The 20,130-nt window shown below is 37.4% G+C and overlaps 1 protein-coding gene across 12 annotated transcripts in view; it reads right to left on the bottom strand.

Moving 5' to 3' along the window:
- Nucleotides 1-19,056, bottom strand: part of LOC129725442 (cell adhesion molecule Dscam2) — a 300,301-nt gene extending 281,245 nt beyond the window's left edge. For all 12 annotated transcript variants that reach the window (XR_008728088.1, XM_055681298.1, XM_055681304.1 and 9 more), the window contains exon 1: nt 17,764-19,056. Coding sequence is in view for 11 of the 12 variants with exons in the window: in XM_055681298.1 (XP_055537273.1) it covers nt 17,764-17,839 (76 nt within the window). In the remaining variant the exon portion in view is untranslated. The remainder of the gene's footprint in view (nt 1-17,763) is intronic.
- Between the last annotated feature and the right edge of the window lie 1,074 nt (nt 19,057-20,130).

Raw genomic sequence — 20,130 nt, 5'->3', positions numbered from 1 at the left:
AAAATCGTCATTTTAGACCGTCCCTCCTCATGGCCAAACGTGAATATTAGGGTGGCAGCGGAAAGGGTCATGTCAAATTTCTAAAACCGACCATGTTCCTTTTTTTCATTGGCTCAAAAAAAAAAAATCTGTGCTAAGTTTCTGCTCAATCGGACATTATTTAGGGGTGCCTCGTAGCGCTCAAAGTTGTAATTTTCCGACCTTCGGAAAACTACCAGAGGGGGAGTACAGGAAATTGAGAAAATCGAAATTTTACATGGTCGGTTTTTGAAATTCGATGATGAAATTTTTTTCATACAAGTATTGCCACCCTAGTGGATATTGAGCCGCCTCTACGTTTGTCCACGTGAACAGTTTATTAAAAAGGAAAGTTGAAAAATGTTTATTACTGTGGTATATTCAGTGAGTAAACATAGGAAATTGCAACAAAAGAATAAAAATACTACAAGGTATACAGCCCTCGGGATGTATTAAATGGTGACGTAGGAATAAACACTGTAATTACTGTCGTTACAGACACAATAAATTCAGTTTGTTCAGTCCAGTTACGTGTTATAATTCTCAGCCTCCTCTTCATTTTTTCATAAATATATTTAATTACACTTGAAAGAACTTCATTTACACTTGGTGATGTTGTGCTTGTAGTGTTTTTTTGTTCAAACAACATTTAACAATTACAACGAAGTTAAAGTTTATAAAGATTAATTTTTGTTTTTTGCTTCACAAGTTTGTTTAATTTGGCAATAATTACATTCACTGTATTACGAAGACAGCTAATATAAGTATATTACGTTATTTGTAAATTTAAAATAAAATTATATCAAACAACGTTGAAAAGTAAAAAAAAAAGATTTTGAATAGAGCTTAGTAAGTGAACAAAAAATTCACCAACACGCGCCGGCTCTTACTCTTCTATAAATTAGTATTTTTAAGAACTTATTCGTTCGATATTATGTCGGTTACCATTATTTAGTGAATATCGACGGAAAAAAATAAGTAAAAATAACTTATAACCGTTGCAAAAATGTTCAATTCTTGTTGAGTAATTTATGGTTTTTATGGTAATCATATTCATGAGATAAACTTTCAATCACCATCAGTAGCAGCATTGCAGTCTTTGTTGCATGCGAATAGAAGTCGTTCCTGCTGCACTGAAAAACGACGAGCAACTAGCGGCGCTCTGCTCCACATTTACTTTGCGGTACTGTTGTTGTTACCAGTATGTTTTCTTTCAAGACATCAGCTTCTATTACGCTCTAACAGCAGGTTTAAAAATTGTTCAAGAAAAGGGGTTGTTTCAAACTTTTCGAAAAACTTTTACCTTCGAGACATCAAATTAGTCTAGGTTCATGGAAGCAAGGGTTGTCGATATTGAAAACAGAATATCGATATTTTTTGTCAATATTGTAACCAGCATCGATATTGATACAGATGTTGCGCACCGGCATCGATATTTTATCAATATTTTCCCATGTTTTTTTTGTTTGGCTTTCAGTTAGGCCTGAAACAAGCTGAACGCCAACTTGAGCGATCGGGCGAGATTCTTGCCGTAGGTTAATAAACAGCCGTGACAAACAGCTGTCTCCTAATCGTCACTGATCCATTGACTAATCACCATCCAGTTACTGAAGCATCCTACCTGAACATTCCTGCTATCGCTTATGTAACACCGATTTTTACTTAAATTCATCGGTTCATCGATTCTACCATCCCAATGCAACACCAAGGCACCGCATTTGATGAGTTTAATGTGGTGGTTATTACCCCGAGAAGTTCCACGTGTTCCAGAAATTCGATCTATACATGCTGTCAATAAAAGTGGAAATATGGCAACCATATTTCTGTCAAACTGCTTACATTTTCCATCTACCACTAATTGATTCTAGTATCAGCAATTCTGGTACCCATTTTTTAGTTGGTTTGCCCTAAAACAGCTGAGATAGAGAAAACATTCTATAATTGATATTGACTTATTTTCGAATAAATATGTTTATCAATGGGAAAACCAAGACTTAACGTTTGTTTTCAGTACAATGAATGTGCGCTTTCAATGAATACAGTGATGATTCGCTCGTTGGGTGTTCGTTAGTTGGGTGTTCGCTAGCTGGGCTGTCATCCAACTAAAAAGCACTCTAATGTCAAAATTCAACGTCATTCAAATGCATTTCAGGGGTCCGAAAAGTGAAAAAAATATTACTAAAATAATTTTGTTTAAAAAAATTTGTAAACATGTTATTGGATTATTGATCCATTCAGCATTGATAAGTTTGTTTCTCAGCGCTATTAGCTGGACACTTCTGGCATAATCAATCGTGTAATTTGAAAAGTACATGTTATACATTTACAACATTTTGTGTGTAATTTAGAGGTTTATTGTACGGTTGTTTGTTCTATTATTTCTTCAACGCCTTCACCGGAAATATCCAGCGTAGCGATCCTCCATTTTTTAAGCAAGAAGTAGAGTGATGTGCTTGCGCTTCATCATTCGGCTTTTCGTTGGATTTTTTGTATGAAAAAGTAATGACCAAATACATAAAATATTTACTACAGCAGCAAGACAGATGAGCAAAGTTCATTTTCTTTGACATAGTTTTACCGCAATGAAATTAGAAAAACTTTTCAAAGCAGGAAGAAAATAAACAATCGGCGCTCCCCTTTGAAAAATTGGCCCAGTTGTCAGTTCATCCAACTAACGAACACGATTCGCTAGTTGGGTGGCAGTCGTGTTCCAACCAACGAATTTCGGCTGTATCTTATATTGTGTGTAAGCATTTTAAATTTAATTTTGATGTCATGATGAATTTATGATTGGTAGGCAAAATTTTGAAGGCAATATCGATATTGCGTCGAGCAGATACCGATAATATCAAATATCGATAAAATATCAGCAACCTTAGAAGCAAACATAAATTGACCTATTGGGACGGGGACACTCTGTCAATTTATTTTTGGATATCGATACAGAGAATATCACAAAGAATGGTTGGTGTCTATTCATGACGTCTGTGCTAGGAATGCTCGCATGTGATTAGTTCATTGTTCGCGTAAATTTGTCCTTGACAGTTTTTATCGATTTTTACCACTTTGCAATGAAAAAATAATGATAACTAGCGTATTACAAAATTGTTCAACATTTTATCAATGCAACAACATATTGGTAATTGTTATCCATCATGTGGTTATGCTGTTGTTATCGTTTGAGATCTGACGGAACATTTGCCAGTTTAATTTCCTTTTTTCAGAATGCATACCAGTACAGAAAACGTCACCACGTCAAAAATTATTTCAAAATCAGCCCAAAACGTTACGGTTGAAAAGAATCTCATCAAAATTCAGGCAAAGCATACATCTTTATAGTTCACGAAAACCGACAAAAGTGTTATCACAAATTATGCTTTAAATGATTGAAAATACTTTAAAAACGAAACAGCAGATTCAAAAATTCACTCTATAGTGGTTTTGATTTCTCATATAGTTGTAAACCGCTCGAAAAAATCCAATAGAAAACAAAATCTTTTTTATAAGGTAGAGAGATTTATAAAAAATCGCCAAGCTTAACTCAAAATGCATGAAAACGCTCCTAGTAGCATTTTGACTAACACACATTTCAAACAGAATGTAAAAAATGTATAAATTTAGGAAAACACGAACAGTAAAAAAATTGTGCTTAAGTTCACCAAGCTTTTGAAGTAAAACGGTATTGAAGCCACAAACGACCGACTTCGAGCTATCACTTCGAATTTTTGGAAGCACAACACTCGGAAAAAGATAAAGCGTTCCTTGTGAAGACACTATTTCATGCTTGCTTCACCGCAGCAAACATAAATTAGCGTTTTCACAGGTGACACATTAACTGTTACCGAGCCTTGTGCTTCTGAAAAGTTCGAAGTGGTGTCTCGAAGTCGGCCATTTGTGGGTTCAATAGAGTAGTGAGGGGCAAAAGTATTGTTTATGCAACAGAACTATTGCGAAAAACTATCATAAAATATGGTTTTGTTTTCAAGCGGGACAAGAACCTTTTGTCTTCAAAACGTATTACCAGATATTTTCGAATTTTGTTTGTAGCATGAGAATTTCACTTTTTGGAAAAAAAATCAAATTCGAAGTTTTACTCCGCATGCGGGGCACAAATACACAGTTTACGGGCGCAAATGTTTACACTGTATGAACAGTGTATTATTAATTAGGTTAATCATTTTTCGCTATTTTTGCCCCGTTTCTTTTTAGCTACGTTAGAGCGGTGCCCCGAAACAATTTTCTCAATCCTGGAAATCCAGTTTTACGACGGTACGTGCCGAAACTGAGGGATTTTTTGAATATTTGAATTGAATTTTTCAATTATTGGTACAAAGTTCATAAAATTACTTCCACAGACCGGTTTTTATGGTTTTGGGTGTCTTGGTGATATGCCCCGGAAATGCACCTTCCGGAATAGATTCCACTGGGGCTTCTAGAGGCCCAAGAAACAATTAAATAAAACAAGGTCCAATACCATCCAATTTCCGGAACCGGGATGATGCCCAAAGATCCGAATACGGCCCTAGACGCCACTTTGGATTCCAAAAGGCGACTTCCGGGTTTCGAAAAACAACCATAAATGGTCGACTACCACCAAATATGGGTATTTCAGGTATCGGGATGATGAACAGGGACCAGAAATCAACTCCAAACGCGATTTGTAAGTTCAAGATAGTGATTTCCGGAAAATATCCAAATTTAACCGAATACCACCTCATATGAGTACTTTTGGAATCAGAATGATGCCACAAGACCAGCACCATCTTGAATTTGAAAACGGCGTCTGAAGTCAATTTCCGGGTTCATTTTAATTCCAGAAATACACAGATTGGGGGGTACTCGACTATTTTAGGTTGCTATCGAGAAACCGGAAATCGCCATCTTGGAATCTAAAATGGCGTCTGGGGTCAGTTTACAGCCTCAGGGCAGCGTCTCGATTTCGGAAATACCCATATTACCCAGTATATGGTAACATTTTGTTGTTTTCCAGAAACCGGATGTCGCCTTTTGGAATCCTCAGGTCGTTTTCCTGTCTCTAGGCATCATCTCGATTGTAGAAATACACAGATTAGGGGGTTTTCGACTATTTAGGATTGTTTTCTAAAAACCGGAAGTCGTTACGGTTACAGGAATATAGTGCGTACTTCTGCCCCGCAATGACTTTTTCAACTGGTTTGTTTGTTCTGGCAGACACCAATATATTTTCGGCAAAACATATTCACCCTACAAACCACAATTATACAGGAGTTTTTTTAGGTTCTATTGTTTTCGAGTTTCTGTAGTTTCCGAATAAGAGAATCATAATTTCCAAAACTAAGAAAATAAGATCAAAACAGCTTAAAATACAACCTTCCTAATAACTTTGCACCATTTGAACGGAATCTTATGTGTTTATCAAACCTACCTTACTTAAAGCAAAGCCAAAGCAAAGCCTTGGGTGCTACATTCCGATTCGGAACTCTACCTTCTGTTTATTTATACACAGACTTCGCAGCACACTGTTTAGTGTACAGGACAATTGCGGGGCTAGCGCTACGATCCTACTGGCACTAACAGCCTTTCCTAAGCCGAAACTCGAACTCAAGACGACTGGAATGTTAGGCCAGCGTCGTGACTCGAGACCGTCTGGGAGACTACCTACCTTACCGACTCTACCTTAAAAGTCTCCAAAAAGTAAAAAAAAACGCATCAAAAGTTTATACCAGAAACATTTCTACAGTTCAGAAAAATTTGAAAAGAAAATATCTAAACATATAAAAATGTAGTCCAGTCTGTCTGTCTGATTCATATAGGCTCTAAAACTACAGCACCGATCGACGTGAAATTTTGTATCTAGGGGTTTAAGTGGCTGAGAAAGGTTACTAAGATAGTTTGGGACTCCTCCCTCTTCTGAAAACAAATGAAACACAAATTTCTGCACATCTCGAAAACTAACCAAGTAAATGGAACCAAATTTGGCATGTGGATGTAACAAATATGTTCATATAAGTTCGACACCCCTCTCTCTTCTGGAAGGGAGGGGTGCCATACATACGAAACACAAATTACTGCACATCTCGAGAGATAATCAAATAAATGGAACCAAAATTGATATGTTGGTCCATCTTCTGAAAAAGAGAGCTCATACAAATGAAACTCAAATTTCTTCACAACTTAAGAACTAATCTAGTTAGTGAAACTAAATTTGGCATGTGGTTTTGGGAGCAAAAAATATTTTCATGACACTTGATTAAAAAGCATAACAATCGTACAATCTTTTGGCCCGATCTCGCTTCTTGTCGTTATTCCATAGATGTGCTAGAGTGGTATAAATCCAATAATGTTTCATATGTACTAAAGGAGATGATCCACCAAACTGGTCTGAAGCCCGCCCAATTGAAACTTTCTGGGCTTTGACGAAAGCTAACGAACGCTATGAAAACATATAAAACCAGCGGAAAATGTTGAACACTTAAAGAAAGATTGGCCGAAAGTGGTGAAAATAATCGGAGAAGTCACTGTACAGAAGCCTATGAGTGGTGTTAAAAAAATTAGAGAACTCACGTACCCTATCGAAAAAAAAAAAAAAAAAACAAATTAAATTAAAATTGAAAGAGAACGTTATTACTAAGCATGCTTGAGAACACAATGATCAAAAAAATCTATAGGTAATTCTAAAGCGAGTTTGACGGAAAGGAAAAATCGAACATAAAACAAACCAGAACAAATATGACTCCGAACGTTCGAAGAGCATAAAAATAGAATAATCTCGGACATATCTTCAACTTTAAGAAGTCAGAACGGTGAATAAAAACTTTAGTAAATGTAGCTTGAAACATGTGAAACACTTCTTTTAAATGAAAGAAATGAATTATGGATGCAGTTTCAACTGATTGACAAATATCTCTGAACGTTAGAGAAGGCTAACAAAAAAAATGATTTAAGGCGGTATGATTAGACAAAAAGATTAAAATAAATTTTAATCATAAATTATCCAAAAAGGGCTGAAAAATGCCTCTCAAGTCAAGAAGAAACAATTGAAAAAAAAAAAAACTCGTCTAAAATTATGTTAAACATTCCTCAGAGAAAAAAAAACGGATACAGAAAACTAGGTATTCTGAACAAACTTCAACGCTTGGAAGCGCTCCTGAAATCCAGTAAAAATAACAAAAATTTAAGAAATTGATTTTAAATTTGGTTGAAATTAATAAAGTAATTTTAACGAAAGAAAAAGGACATAACGAAAAAGATGAATTCAGTTAAATGACTGACGAACGCTTCTAACGAAAGGAAAGGGTGAAGTAAAAATTGGTTCCTAATATAGCAAAAAGTGGATTCATAGATAGATGAGACTAAAGACAGCACTAATTCCAAATTTAGCTCAGTTGAAATTGACTTAAAGAATGAAAACAAAGTTTATGAAAAATGGTTTTAATTTAGCTAGAAAAAAAAACTAGAAAGAAAATGTGAACGCAAAAAAAATACTACAAGGTATACATCCCTAGGGGTTGTATGAAATGGTGACGAGGACAAATATAAATATTGATTTAAAATTTCGTTTACATATTTCACTACACCTGTTATACACCGTGTATCTCACACAGGTATAAGGACTCCACTTGCTATCGTGTTAAGAAAAAGAATGAAGTTGAATTTTCTACACGCAGTCTTTTGTATCGAGTTGAAAAAACACCTTCGATATTACTGAGTGATTTTCATAAGCACCAAAAGAAAGTTTATGCTTTCCCGATGCGAAAATTACTCTGATTCTTAGATTAACTAATTTTCGTTATTCATATTTGACCGATAACGGTGTTCGAGTGGGCACGAAGGAACAATTGAACCGGAGAATCACTCAATTTAGCAGTGAAAAATCTTGAAATGAGGGTTATATCTTGCTGTGATAAACTGTTTATAGGCAACACTACCGTTTATCTTTGGTGCCCTGGTCGTTATTGTAAAAATGATTACTGAGAAATAGATAAACATTTCACATCTAGTAGTGGTTGTGAAAATTCTCATAGCTCTGATCTTCAAGCATTTATAGTTCTGAAAAGAACCGATTACATAATCTTCAGCTCGAAATGCGTGCTACAGAACGCTGATGATCGCAACAACACCGGTAGCATTGAATATTTTGCTAGGCCGCGCATAATAAAATTTGTTCTTCGCTGTGCCCTCCAGTAGCTGTGCCAGCAAAATATCCTGCAGTGTACGATGGTAACTGTTGCTGCCGTATGCAAAATAAAGATAAGGTGTTCCGCAGCGCTTGGAAGTTGACTCGTATGCAGCTCTCGTTTCCCAGTGTCGTGTACCTCTAACAGCTATACTCCACTCGCTATTGTGTGACAAACTGGAATGAAACTGAACTTTCTACACGAAATCTGTTGTATCGAGTTGAGCGTAGGTTTTTGCATTGAAGGCGTGGCTACGCAGTTTCGAGAAAGAGAAACGAAACAAAACACTTTGTTTAGTCAGAATATATAGGCAGTGGAATTTATTCCGTCCATGTTATTGTTATCCGTGCTCGGGAAGCAAGGGAATAGCGAGGAAAATGTATGGGAAAGCTTGATCTTGGAACTTTCCACCTTTTTACATTATTAAGCAGTAAAGTAACAATGTTAAACATTATATCAAACAATTATCACACATTTCATCTATCCACCGACATACAAATGACTAAAATGCATTAAGTCGTTCGCTTGCTATAATCGTTTGAAATCTGACACAACATTTGCCAGTTTCATTTTCAATTTCACAAAATGTAATCTAGTATAGAAAACAAAGACGTAGTCCTGCGTCAAAATATATCCTAGGGATCATCCATTAATGAGGTCACGCATTTAGTAGGGAGATTATTGTGACATTTCTTACATATGGTGGAGGGGGAGGGGGTTAGCTTGAGTGTGATATTTCAAATAAAAAAAAAATAAAAATTAAAAAGACACAGCTATACCACAGAGTTTAACTCAGAACTATTTATTATACTTACATTATTCATTCATAATTCTACGATCCTTTTTTTATGTTTAAGATTCTCTTGAGATAAAAAAATGACAATTTTTTTACGTTCAAAAAGCTTAGTGTTCGTTAGTTCTATTTAACCGTGCTTGTTTGTTTATGAATGACAGCGCAATTTTATTCATTTTTCAGTCTCTCTCAATCCTACAAAAAATGGACAAAACGTGAATAAGGATGCATGGCTATTGTAACATGTGGAGAAGATTTAGAATGCGAACTGATTGGAGATGAGGAACTAAATATGGATGGTCTTTCAGAAATCAGCAATGATGCTGCAGTTACTGCCCCAGATCTCTATGTCGTCGATATGCGACTCCATTAACAGAGTCCTTGTATTAAGGATTGAATACCTTTTCTAGTTATCTTTTATAATCTTCTTTTTCTTTCAGTTTGACTCTTTCGTTCAGTAAAATCGTTCTGATTTAGAAAAAATGCTTGGAGGGAGTATAATCAAAGAAGTTGTGAAATATTTTCCAAATTTTGCGTGACATCATTAATGGATGGTCCCTCACCTAACTTGAAACTCTTAAAAGGTAGGGTAAATTATTAAATGGAGGACTCCTTATCTATAGTCGATCACTCGTCGGATCAAGTCAATTTCTCCTAATATAAATCAGATTTTATGAATGTTTTTCGTGATTTTGATGCAGATTTACTGGATGAGACGTTTCCCGATGAAAGTTATACTATAGAGAAGGAGTCCACTATAGGTTGATTACCCTACTCAGTATGTGCTCGACATGTCTAAAAAACCTTTCACAAAGAGTCCAAATTTATCTCACATATAGGGTAAATTAACCTACAGAGGACCTCTTTTCTATAGTGGACCGCTCGGCAGATTCACTCAATTTATGCGGAAATTCGAAGGATTTTAAGCCAATCTGCATCACAAACATTCAATAATTACGATTTATGTTAAGAGAAATGGAAAAAAACTGACAATTGGTCCACTATGGGTGAATATAGAGAAGGGGTCCACTATAGGTTACTTTATCCTAGCTGACAACGATTCTAAAACCAGAACAGCTGTAGAATTTTTATTATAGGCCAATATATTTTTTGACAGAGTTCTTTTTTTTGTAAAAAAATCGTGTCTACGTGAATATTATCATGAGAGGCATTCCATGGAAAATAGGTAGAGAAAATATTTTTTTAGCATGTCCTTTTCGATTTTGCAGAAACTTGTCACAGTTGTTTCTTTTTAATTAATAGGTCAAGATATCAGTTCTTCATGTAGACTCGCGACTGCTGTTTCAAAAGGGCCTATCCAAAATGGTGACTGATGAATAAAAAAATTCTATATCAGAAAAACGGTTTGTTTGATTGAAATGGTTTCTTTAGCAAAGCTCTAGGTAATAAAATTGCGGTTCTTAAGAAAATATGTACAATGTAATTTTTTTTTCATTGCCAAACTTTCCAATTTGTCACAAAACATTAAATATCTCAAAAAGTACCTAGCGCGTACTCTCTACCCTCTCCCTCGACGACTTCCAAGGGGTTTGAAACAGAGTCGTTTTTTTACTGCGTTAAAATTTTCCAGCGGCAAAATGGACGGTTTTTTTCAATCGCATCGTGATAGGTGATGAAACAAAAGAAGAATACGAGGACTGCCCGGTTATGTTTCTACGTCGTCGGCTCAGTATTGACTTCAATTGATACGACGAAACCGAGCATTGCATGAAAAACGGTTACATCGCGAGCCGAGGCACGAAAAAGTGATTCTGTTGTGTGACAACGCTCGACTTTATACTGTCAAAGTCGCATACCTACTGGAATAAGTTTAAAATATTCAGAATCTAACAAGTTGAATTGACAATAAAAAATATCAATGAAATAATTAATAGTAACATGAGATTTTAAAGTATTTTACAGTATATTTTAAATAATCTAATTTGGCAAGAAAAGAAATTTCACTCTTTGTGATTTCGATTTAATGTGATCCATATTCGACTGTCATGAAGCCTCTACAAGCTCAAACTTACTTATTTCACGGATGGTATTGGATGGAGTAATAGGCTAGTTACTCGCAAAATTTAAAATGTCCTCTCAAAATGTACAACAACTGCTCTGACTTTGCACAAAAAATGTGTGAAATGCATAAGGCAACAGTTGTACAATAAATACATTGACGAAGATAGAAATAGAATATGTATCATATACACAAAAATCGTGATATTTCATTGCACTTCAGTTTCAGCCGAATGTTCAGTAAGCCGGTTATGTATATGAACGATAAAATAAAATCAATAAAAGTACGGTCTGGCAAAACAGCCATTAGCGATGTTTTTTGCCATAGAATTGATTGACGCTGGTATTAGTAATGTAGAACCGAATGCGTATAAATTGAACCAGTCATAGTTAAAAGCAAAATGTTCTGAACAAATCTAATGTCTCATTCGTTGTTTTGCTTTCGTCTCGATTAGACGCGAATTGTTCAGCTCTGCTTGATTCGCAAAATAACAATACACGAGTTATCGTACGGGTGTTTTTTTTTTGTCGATTAGTTCTTGTGCTGTACGATAACAATAGCCTGAGTATATCGGCAGAAACATCTTCTGCACACTGGTAGGGGCAGGCTACCCCGCCAGTGATCTGATACGCAGCTGATATATCAGCAAGAATAATTCTTCCGCACCGCTGTTACCCCGCTAGCAGCACGGACCACCATACGATCGAGCGAGTGGAAGTCAACTACAAGTGGCATCTACAAGGCCACTGTGTCACAACGCGAAGCTGGATCGTCATTGTTTGTTCTGCGGAGACACTCGATTGATCCTACTATCAGCCGTGAGGTCGTGACTTAGACGTTCGGTGAAGTATTCACTTTTGAATTTTTATCATTATTAATATTATTACTATGAATATTATTATTATTATAATTATTATTATTATTATTGTTATTATTATTATTATTATCATTATTATTAGTATTATTTATATTGTTATTATTATTAGTATTACTGTCTTTTTCTTATTTGATCCATTGTAGTTTGAAATATTGTTTTTAAAATTTAATATCAACTGTTTGATCCCCCCCCCACACATTCGAATATTTATCGTTTGTGTGCGGTAGAGCGTAACGCTCCCGCAAAATGGACGACATGCAGGTTCAAGTTTTTCTGGATGTGGAAACAAATGGGGAAGAAATTGAAATTTCCCCCAGCAGTTCTCCCTTACCTTCCCCTGTACCACCCCCGCTACCTAGCCCCGTACCAAGGGTACCGGAAATACGGGTAAAAGCTTACCCAGATGCCGCTAGCGGTCCCTACGTTGTTTACTTCCGGCCCATAAAAAAACCTTTGAATATAATTCAAATAGGCAAAGACCTGGCAAAACAGTTTTCGGCCGTAACCGAGATTACGAAGGTGAGGCCGAACAAACTGCGAGTTGTCGTGAGTAGCTTGAAGCAAGCAAACGAAATTGCTAGCTACGAGCTCTTTACAAGGGAGTGCCGCGTGTACATCCCTGCCAAGGACGTGGAGATCGACGGTGTGGTTACCGAAGGAAGCCTCACGGTCGATGACATTTTGCGTCACGGGGTTGGCTGCTTCAAGAACCCCCTGATTCAAAGTGTGAAGATACTGGATGTTAAGCAATTGCATTCAGTATCCATCGAAGAAGGGAAGAAGAAATTCCTCCCTTCGGATTCCTTCCGTGTAACATTCGCCGGATCCGCACTGCCGAACTACATCTCTTTGGACCGGGTTCGTCTGCCTGTACGCCTGTTCGTACCGCGGGTCATGCATTGCCAAAACTGCAAGCAGTTAGGTCATACAGCCACCTACTGCTGCAACAAGGCACGCTGCAGCAAGTGCGGAGGCAATCATGCTGAGACCGCTTGCAGTGAGGATACTTAAAAGTGTCTTTACTGCGAGGGAACTCGGCATGACCTTTCGGCGTGTCCCGCGTACAAACCGCGTGAGGAAAAAATTAAGCGTTCCCTCAAGGAACGATCAAAGGGCTCTTTTGCAGAAATGCTTAAGAGGGCTGAGCCACCCTCGACAGGAAACATCTTTTCCTTTTTGCCAACCGATGAGGGTACATCTGACGATCCCGTCGAAGGGTGTTCTTATGCCTTGCCAGAGGGATCTAGGAAGAGGAGAATGCTCAACTCTTCTAATCTTTCTCGCAAAGGTCGTAAGATAACCCCTAGCGGAATGACCAATAAGACAACACAAAAAGGAAGCGGTGAAGAAAAACCGGAGCAAGTACCCCCGGGTTTTAATTTCAAATCAAACCAGGAGTACCCACCGCTTCCTCGGGCACCGAAAAACTCTCGTGCACCCATTTCTCGATCAGAAGACATAAAAGAAATAGGGTTCATAAAATTCTCTGATATTGTGGACTGGATATTTAAAACATTCAACATACCAGATCCCCTTCAAAACATTCTTCTTACCCTTCTCCCCACAGTGAAAACCTTTTTGAAACAACTCACAGCAACTTGGCCCCTTATTTCAGCTATCGTATCTTTCGATGACTAATACGTCGAAAGAGGTTAGGAATTTTGTCACTGTGTCACAGTGGAACAGCAGAAGCATCATCTCCAAATTCGATTTAATTTCACATTTGATAAACACATACAATTGTGATGCGTTCGCGCTCTGTGAAACTTTTCTCAATTCAAATGACCAACTTAATTTCCACGATTTCAACATCATTCGTCGAGATCGAGACTCACACGGTGGAGGGGTACTTTTAGGGATCAAAAAGTGCTATTCTTTTTTCAGAATCGACCTCCCCTCGATCTCGAATATTGAAGTTGTTGCCATTCAAACGAATATGAATGGAAAAGACCTTTGCCTTGTTTCGTTATATATTCCCCCATCTGCGCGGATTGAACAGAAGCTACTCCTTGATATAGCAGAATTGCTTGCCGCACCTTTTTTGATTCTGGGAGATTTTAACTCTCACTGTTCGCTATGGGGGTCGCTGTACGACGACAACCGATCTTCTTTAATCTGTAACTTGATCGACGACTTCAATATGTCACTTTTGAATACTGGGGAAGCGACACGTGTACCTAATCCTCCAGCACGTGAAAGCGTGCTTGACCTATCCTTCTGCTCGCCATCACTAGCGTTAGATTGCCAGTGGAAAGTAATCAACGATCCCCATGGTAGTGATAATCTTCCAATCGTTATATCAATTGCTAATGGTTCAACTCCCCCGAACCCAATCAATATTTCCTACGACCTTACACGTAATATTGATTGGAACAAACTTCGAAGTTTCAAATTAAAATCTTGCGCAACTTATTTTTCTATACTTGTTTGTTTATTCAAGTAATGTAACTCATTTACAAACCTCATAGGAAAATCTCAGCTCCACATCGCGATGATTTCCTGATCCTCTTGGGTACTAACTGTATAGGTTCCTAAATTCCGGATGTTTCAATTGTTTTGAGCTCCTTTTTGATTTTTCTATCAAACAATCGACGTTTTTTGCTTTTTTGTAACCTTTCGCTTCAAATTTGCTCAGAAAGTTTCAATAGACTGCAGCTGTGGCACATCTTGAGGATTGTATCCTTTCTGAATAAACCCGATATTGCCTTGCAGCAAATCCGCTAAAGTTGCATTAGCATAGTGTGACAATGCAAAATCTGGCCAAAACACTACTCTGTCATTTTATGGTACTTATATTTTAAGTTTCAAACCTTTTTCATGCAGATACTTATTCACCGTTTTTAAATCAATCTGATATTTATTGCCCAGCTCACGATATGATTTCGCCGATCGACCAGGCGTTTCCGCCCTCAATTTTGCTCGAACTTTGCTCTCTTGCAAAGTGTATTTTCGTCCGGAACCAGATTTTCTTTTGAAGGTATTTCCATTCTCGAAGAGTTTGTCAATAATGTATATAAATGTTTATTTTTTATAACCAAGATCTTTAGAATAGTTAAACACTTCACTTTTAGATTTTCTTCATTTCGCTCACAAAAATTGCGAATCAATTTGCGACGATCTTCTTCCGACCACGCCTTTTTCCCAACTAAGCGTCACTTGACAGAATCGACTGGTCATGATAGCAGTTATATAAAAGTGGATCTTCATTTTGTGGAAAAGGATTTTTCGATTTGTGCAGCACTTCGAAACCGTAGACCAATTTAAAAGTTGTTCGGATTTTTTTCCCCACACGTTAAAAGAAATAAACCATCGTTTCAGTTTCCTTTAATGGGCCACCGTTTCCTTATTTGGACCACAACAATTTCCTAACTTGGGCCAGGTCTAAATAATACATCTCTTTAACCGTAGCTGCCGCTGATAAAACTAACTCTGGCTTACGCACTGAGAGTTCTGGATCTGGATCAACTGTAGGCTGCACCCGTTCTTTCGTAATAGGGAATCCTTTACGTGCCATCCGAATTATCCAGCCAACAATTGAATCCTCTTCCGCGGCAGTCACTGTAGTTTGTTTACCATTTCGTGGTTTTCCTGACCACTTGCTGCTTGCACGGAACATTACGGTGGATCGTGGAACATTGGAGCGCCTGCTAGCTTCTCTAGTCGAAACACCACTTTTTATTGCTTGAAGACACTCAGTAACAGCTGCTTCAGTATATTTTTACCAATTTCAGGCGTTTTTCCCATTTTAGCAGCAATTTTGTACAAAAACACGATCATAACAAATTTATGGTAACTATGGTAACTATGATTCGCGGCGTTATTTCGATGATAGCTCTTGTTCGAAATAAAGCATGTCGGAATAAGGAAAACAGTATTATTTCCACCCTTAATTGGGCCACTATTTTTTTAATATTTTAAGTGTTTTTCTAGTAAAATTTATTGTTTATCTTTTAAAGACACTATAATTCTACCCGTTCATCGAAAATCTGCTTATTTTCGCTTGGAAAGTGTGATGTCAGTACAGTTTTTGTTAAAGCCATTTCCTATGAAAACGATAACGAACCATTGCAAACCAGGTAGCTGTTTTTAGAAGACATTTTTTGCAGCTTTAATGAAGTATTTTATAGTAAACGTCTGTTGCGACAATTCTAATGAAGAACATTATTGAAGTTGTCAAAGCATAAAGCAAAATTAGTATATTTATAATGTATCATTTGGTGTAAGAAGTTCAGGTGGTCCACTAAAGGAAGTGGTCTAAAGTAAGCAGATCTACCCTACAGGTTCCAATATCAATCCACAAATGCGCAAATTCCGCACAATATTGATGTGGTTTCGTACCATTTAACTTCTGCGTGTAGATACAGTGTTTTTTCGATTTATTCTTCTTATCAGTTATCACCAGGGTTTTTGAAAAGTATTGTATTTTCTCACTTTCAAGAGTGTTTCTTAAAACAAATGTTAGTATTTCTTCAAATTAAAGATTTAGTTCATATTAGAAACAACAAGTATGATAGTAAAAAAAAAATGAGTTAGTGGAAATGTTACACGTTCTTAGTTGTATTCAAAAATAAGATGGCTCCTGCTGCTTCCAAAATTTTGTCATACAGCAAACATATTTCGAACGTCTGACCTAAATCGAGTTATGCATTTCTAAAAAATCGTATCTAATATTTAGGAAGCATTTCAAATTTTCAATTTTTAGTGTTGGTGATAGTTCATACTCTATGTACGGCCTCTCAAATACGCCTGATTTTGGTTGTCTGTCAGTTGTGTTTTGTTTCTGATGCGCGATGAAACAACTTGATGAAGTCGTAGTAAAACGGTTTTTGGCCGGTGACCGCCCCTGCATAATATTCAAACATCTAAAATCCTGTGGGTTACGCGAGATATCGTTTATTAAACGATCAAAAGGTACAAGGAGACAACCACTTTGGAGAGAAGATCCTGTCGGCCACGACTTGCACGAACATCGCAAGTCGGAAGATTTGTGAAGAAGTGTAACCGGCGAAAATGGTGACGTGCAGTTCGAAAACTTCCCACGAGTCTCAAAGAAGTGTTCCTCGATTCCAGAGTGCAGTATCAGCGAGGGTTTGGGGGGCAGTTTACAAGCGAAGTAAACTTATACTAGTTTTCATACTAGTTTTCATAGACAAAAGCTCACATCACACATCATTATAGAATTTTGGAATTGTATCCGAATTTATTGAATGTGAATGTCTTCAGATAGCTTATTTTTCCCGCATCTTCTTTTCTTGATGATTTTACGAATATCACGTTTTTTGCACGTTATATATCCCACGTGTAAAAAAATGTTTTACTGTGTATTTTTCTCATCAAGAAGCTAGTTAAAAAATTTCAATTAGGTACCTATTTTTTATTTTTCCATGAAAGTCTGCGGGAAAAACATGCCCATCTCATTGCATCTTATATCGCATGGTACTGTAGACATTTGTTAATTATTAATTATTGGTTAAAGTTGTGCCTGAGGATTTAGTCTACGTTATGTTTTGTGGTTTCCATGTATACAAAATTTTCGCTCAAGCGCACATACATTTATCAGTTGGTGGATGTCACTTGAATCAATTGTGTTTAGAATTCCAAGTGGAAGCTTAACAACGAAATAACAATTACAGAAAAAATAACTGTCGAAACAAAATACTAATTTCTTTAGAGCTTGATTGCTATTTCTTCTTCAACGTTAATTTTTTTATTGTTTTAATTTTGTAAATGTAATTAGAGTAAGATAAATTAAATAATAATTATATTTTTAGCATTTCTCACTACTCAATCATAATTCTCTAGGAAAACAGCAGAACAAGTGGGAGAAAACCGATAAAAGTATCACCAGAAATAGTAAAACAAAATAATTTGTTCTCGGTACATTATTGATTTCGCTCACCTAAATTAGTCCACATTATCAGTATCAGCACCATCACAACCATCGTGTCGTTTATCCGAATTTTCCGAGCTCTCATGCTGCTGACTCCAGTTTATAACCTGTTTTGCTACAAATGATTGATAGCCTTCCGTATCTTTCGATTTATTCACGCACGTCAAAGATCAAACTCACATTCTTCCGTTTCTTCAAGCCGCACTGCACCACTATGCACAATTATTAGTTGTTTTCCTCTTTTTATTACGTTGCCCGAGTGATTGATGTCCAATCAATAATTAATATTTGCCCTGCGATTGATTATCCTGTCTCGCTGCTGCCGCTCACCGATTTGTCTGGAATGCACTGGACCACGTTCTGTGCTGCAAGTGGGAAAATTCGCAATACACCGATGTTGGGCAACTAATTCCTCGCTTATCGCTTCTCACTCATTCACTCACATTCTTGTTATTGATCAGCCTTCATTTTCGCATCTGAATGCAACCCACTGGTCACATTTTCTCACGACAGAAAACAAAATTGCCACAATTCAATCCTAGCAAAATTTTACATTTCGTTTGAAAATTATTTAATCCCAGTATTTTCGATAGGTCAGTAATAATGTTGCATGCGTGAGAAACAGTAGTTATTTCGGCTGGCAGCAGGTGGAAAAACTTAACTTCAACTTTCGTCAATTTCTTGCGTTGTTCCTCGCGTTGCAAACTGCAAAGGATTGCATGGGATGCAATTTTTCATTCACAAAACACTGAGACTTATGTAAATTTTTTCAATGCATGACCATTCCGCTACTAACGTGAATGCACTTTCTCCTACTTGTATCTACCGGTTTGAAAGCCGCAGTTCACAGACGGCCAAATTTTGGCGCTTTAACCGTGTTTTCACTTTTCCTTTTCGGTCGAGGCTTCTCCTTAGACAATTTTCTTCTTATTGGCACACATCTTGAAGCGCTTCAACTCTCACTTCATGGTGCAGCATCTATCCATCCGAAAACGCCACCCAACGCGCAGAGTTGCACTCAGGACCATGTCAGCGAAAAAGCTCTCCTACCGAAGCGAACTTCCGGATGGTGGAAGGAAACGGCACGATTCTTTGACATACACTCTCTCGCTCACACCACGGAAAATCCACTCGAGCACTTCTGCTTGTTCATCTTCTTCGACCACTTGCTCTTCAACTTCTTCTCAGGGCACTCCAAGCCAGACGGTGGTAAAGCGATGGTGGTGGTGGCGAGAAACCGACCCTCACAGTCTTTCAATCCGATGGCATTTCGAACAATCCGCACTCCGCAACGAACACTCCTCAACTGAACGGCACTATGCGGTCGCTGTGGATCGTCGGTTCTGGGTGGTGAGTTTCCTGCGTATCCCTTCGTGTGGGAGAGCTTTCGTCCGTTGCGAACCGACTGGTGTGGTGTTCTCTTTCGTACACACTCTTGCATTTTCGATTTACCGGCTATGGAGAAGAGTTATGCAAACTGAAGCTGCACTGCGTGCTGGGTGGAAAAGTCTATTCCAGTGACGGAGAAGATCGCATAGTGGGATTTTTTATGTCAGTGATAAACTGGATTGGTAGTTTGGGGAATTATATTTTTTCATGCGTTAGATTTTTCGAATACAGCTTTGTTTATAGCAGAAGTGACTGAAATATGTTATATATTATTGAAAATAGCGTTGTTGTGGATTTAAATTTTGGTAGCATCAGGCGATACGGTGTCAAAAGTCACGGGTTTATTTTGAGGAACCCCAGAAACTCTTCTTTCAGGCGGTATTCTTCAATACAGCGATGACTTGCTATTGGTAAAAAGAATCACAACTAGGCCATAACTGTTTAAAGGGAAAAAATCAGTTCTCACTAAGGAGAGTTATAATGAATGACTTAGTATTTTATACGGGTGAAAAATTTTTCCATGCTTGAGGTGAATCGGGACGGTGGCTTTATTTTGTACAATTTTCAGGTTAGGTTTCATGTCACTTGACGATTTTGAGCGTAAAAATCTCAGCTTCCATTTAATAAATAGGGCCCGAATTGCTACTCTATGCATGCGTCGGTAGTGCAAACAATCTATCAAAGTTTTACACTTGTAATCTTAATGATTTTCGAAAAAATTACCTTGTAAAATTTGGACAAAATTCGAGCACGGAGTTTCACCTTAAGAGTAGTATTTGAAAATTCCATTCGGTCCTAGATCGTGCTTCAAGATAGACGCATTTCGATCTCGCTCCACAGTTAAGTGAACAATGATTTGTGATGGAACAATGGCAAGGTCCATTGCATAGCGCTATTGTTTCCAGTAGATAGGTTCAAGGTTGTGAACACAAAGACTTTATCAAGCGGTAGAAATGGCGGATACAAAAGTGAGAGTGAATACGCTGA

The sequence above is a fragment of the Wyeomyia smithii genome, chromosome 2 (genome assembly GCF_029784165.1).
Source record: "Wyeomyia smithii strain HCP4-BCI-WySm-NY-G18 chromosome 2, ASM2978416v1, whole genome shotgun sequence".
Classification (NCBI taxonomy): domain Eukaryota; kingdom Metazoa; phylum Arthropoda; class Insecta; order Diptera; family Culicidae; genus Wyeomyia; species Wyeomyia smithii.
This window is presented reverse-complemented; position numbering and strand designations above follow the sequence as displayed.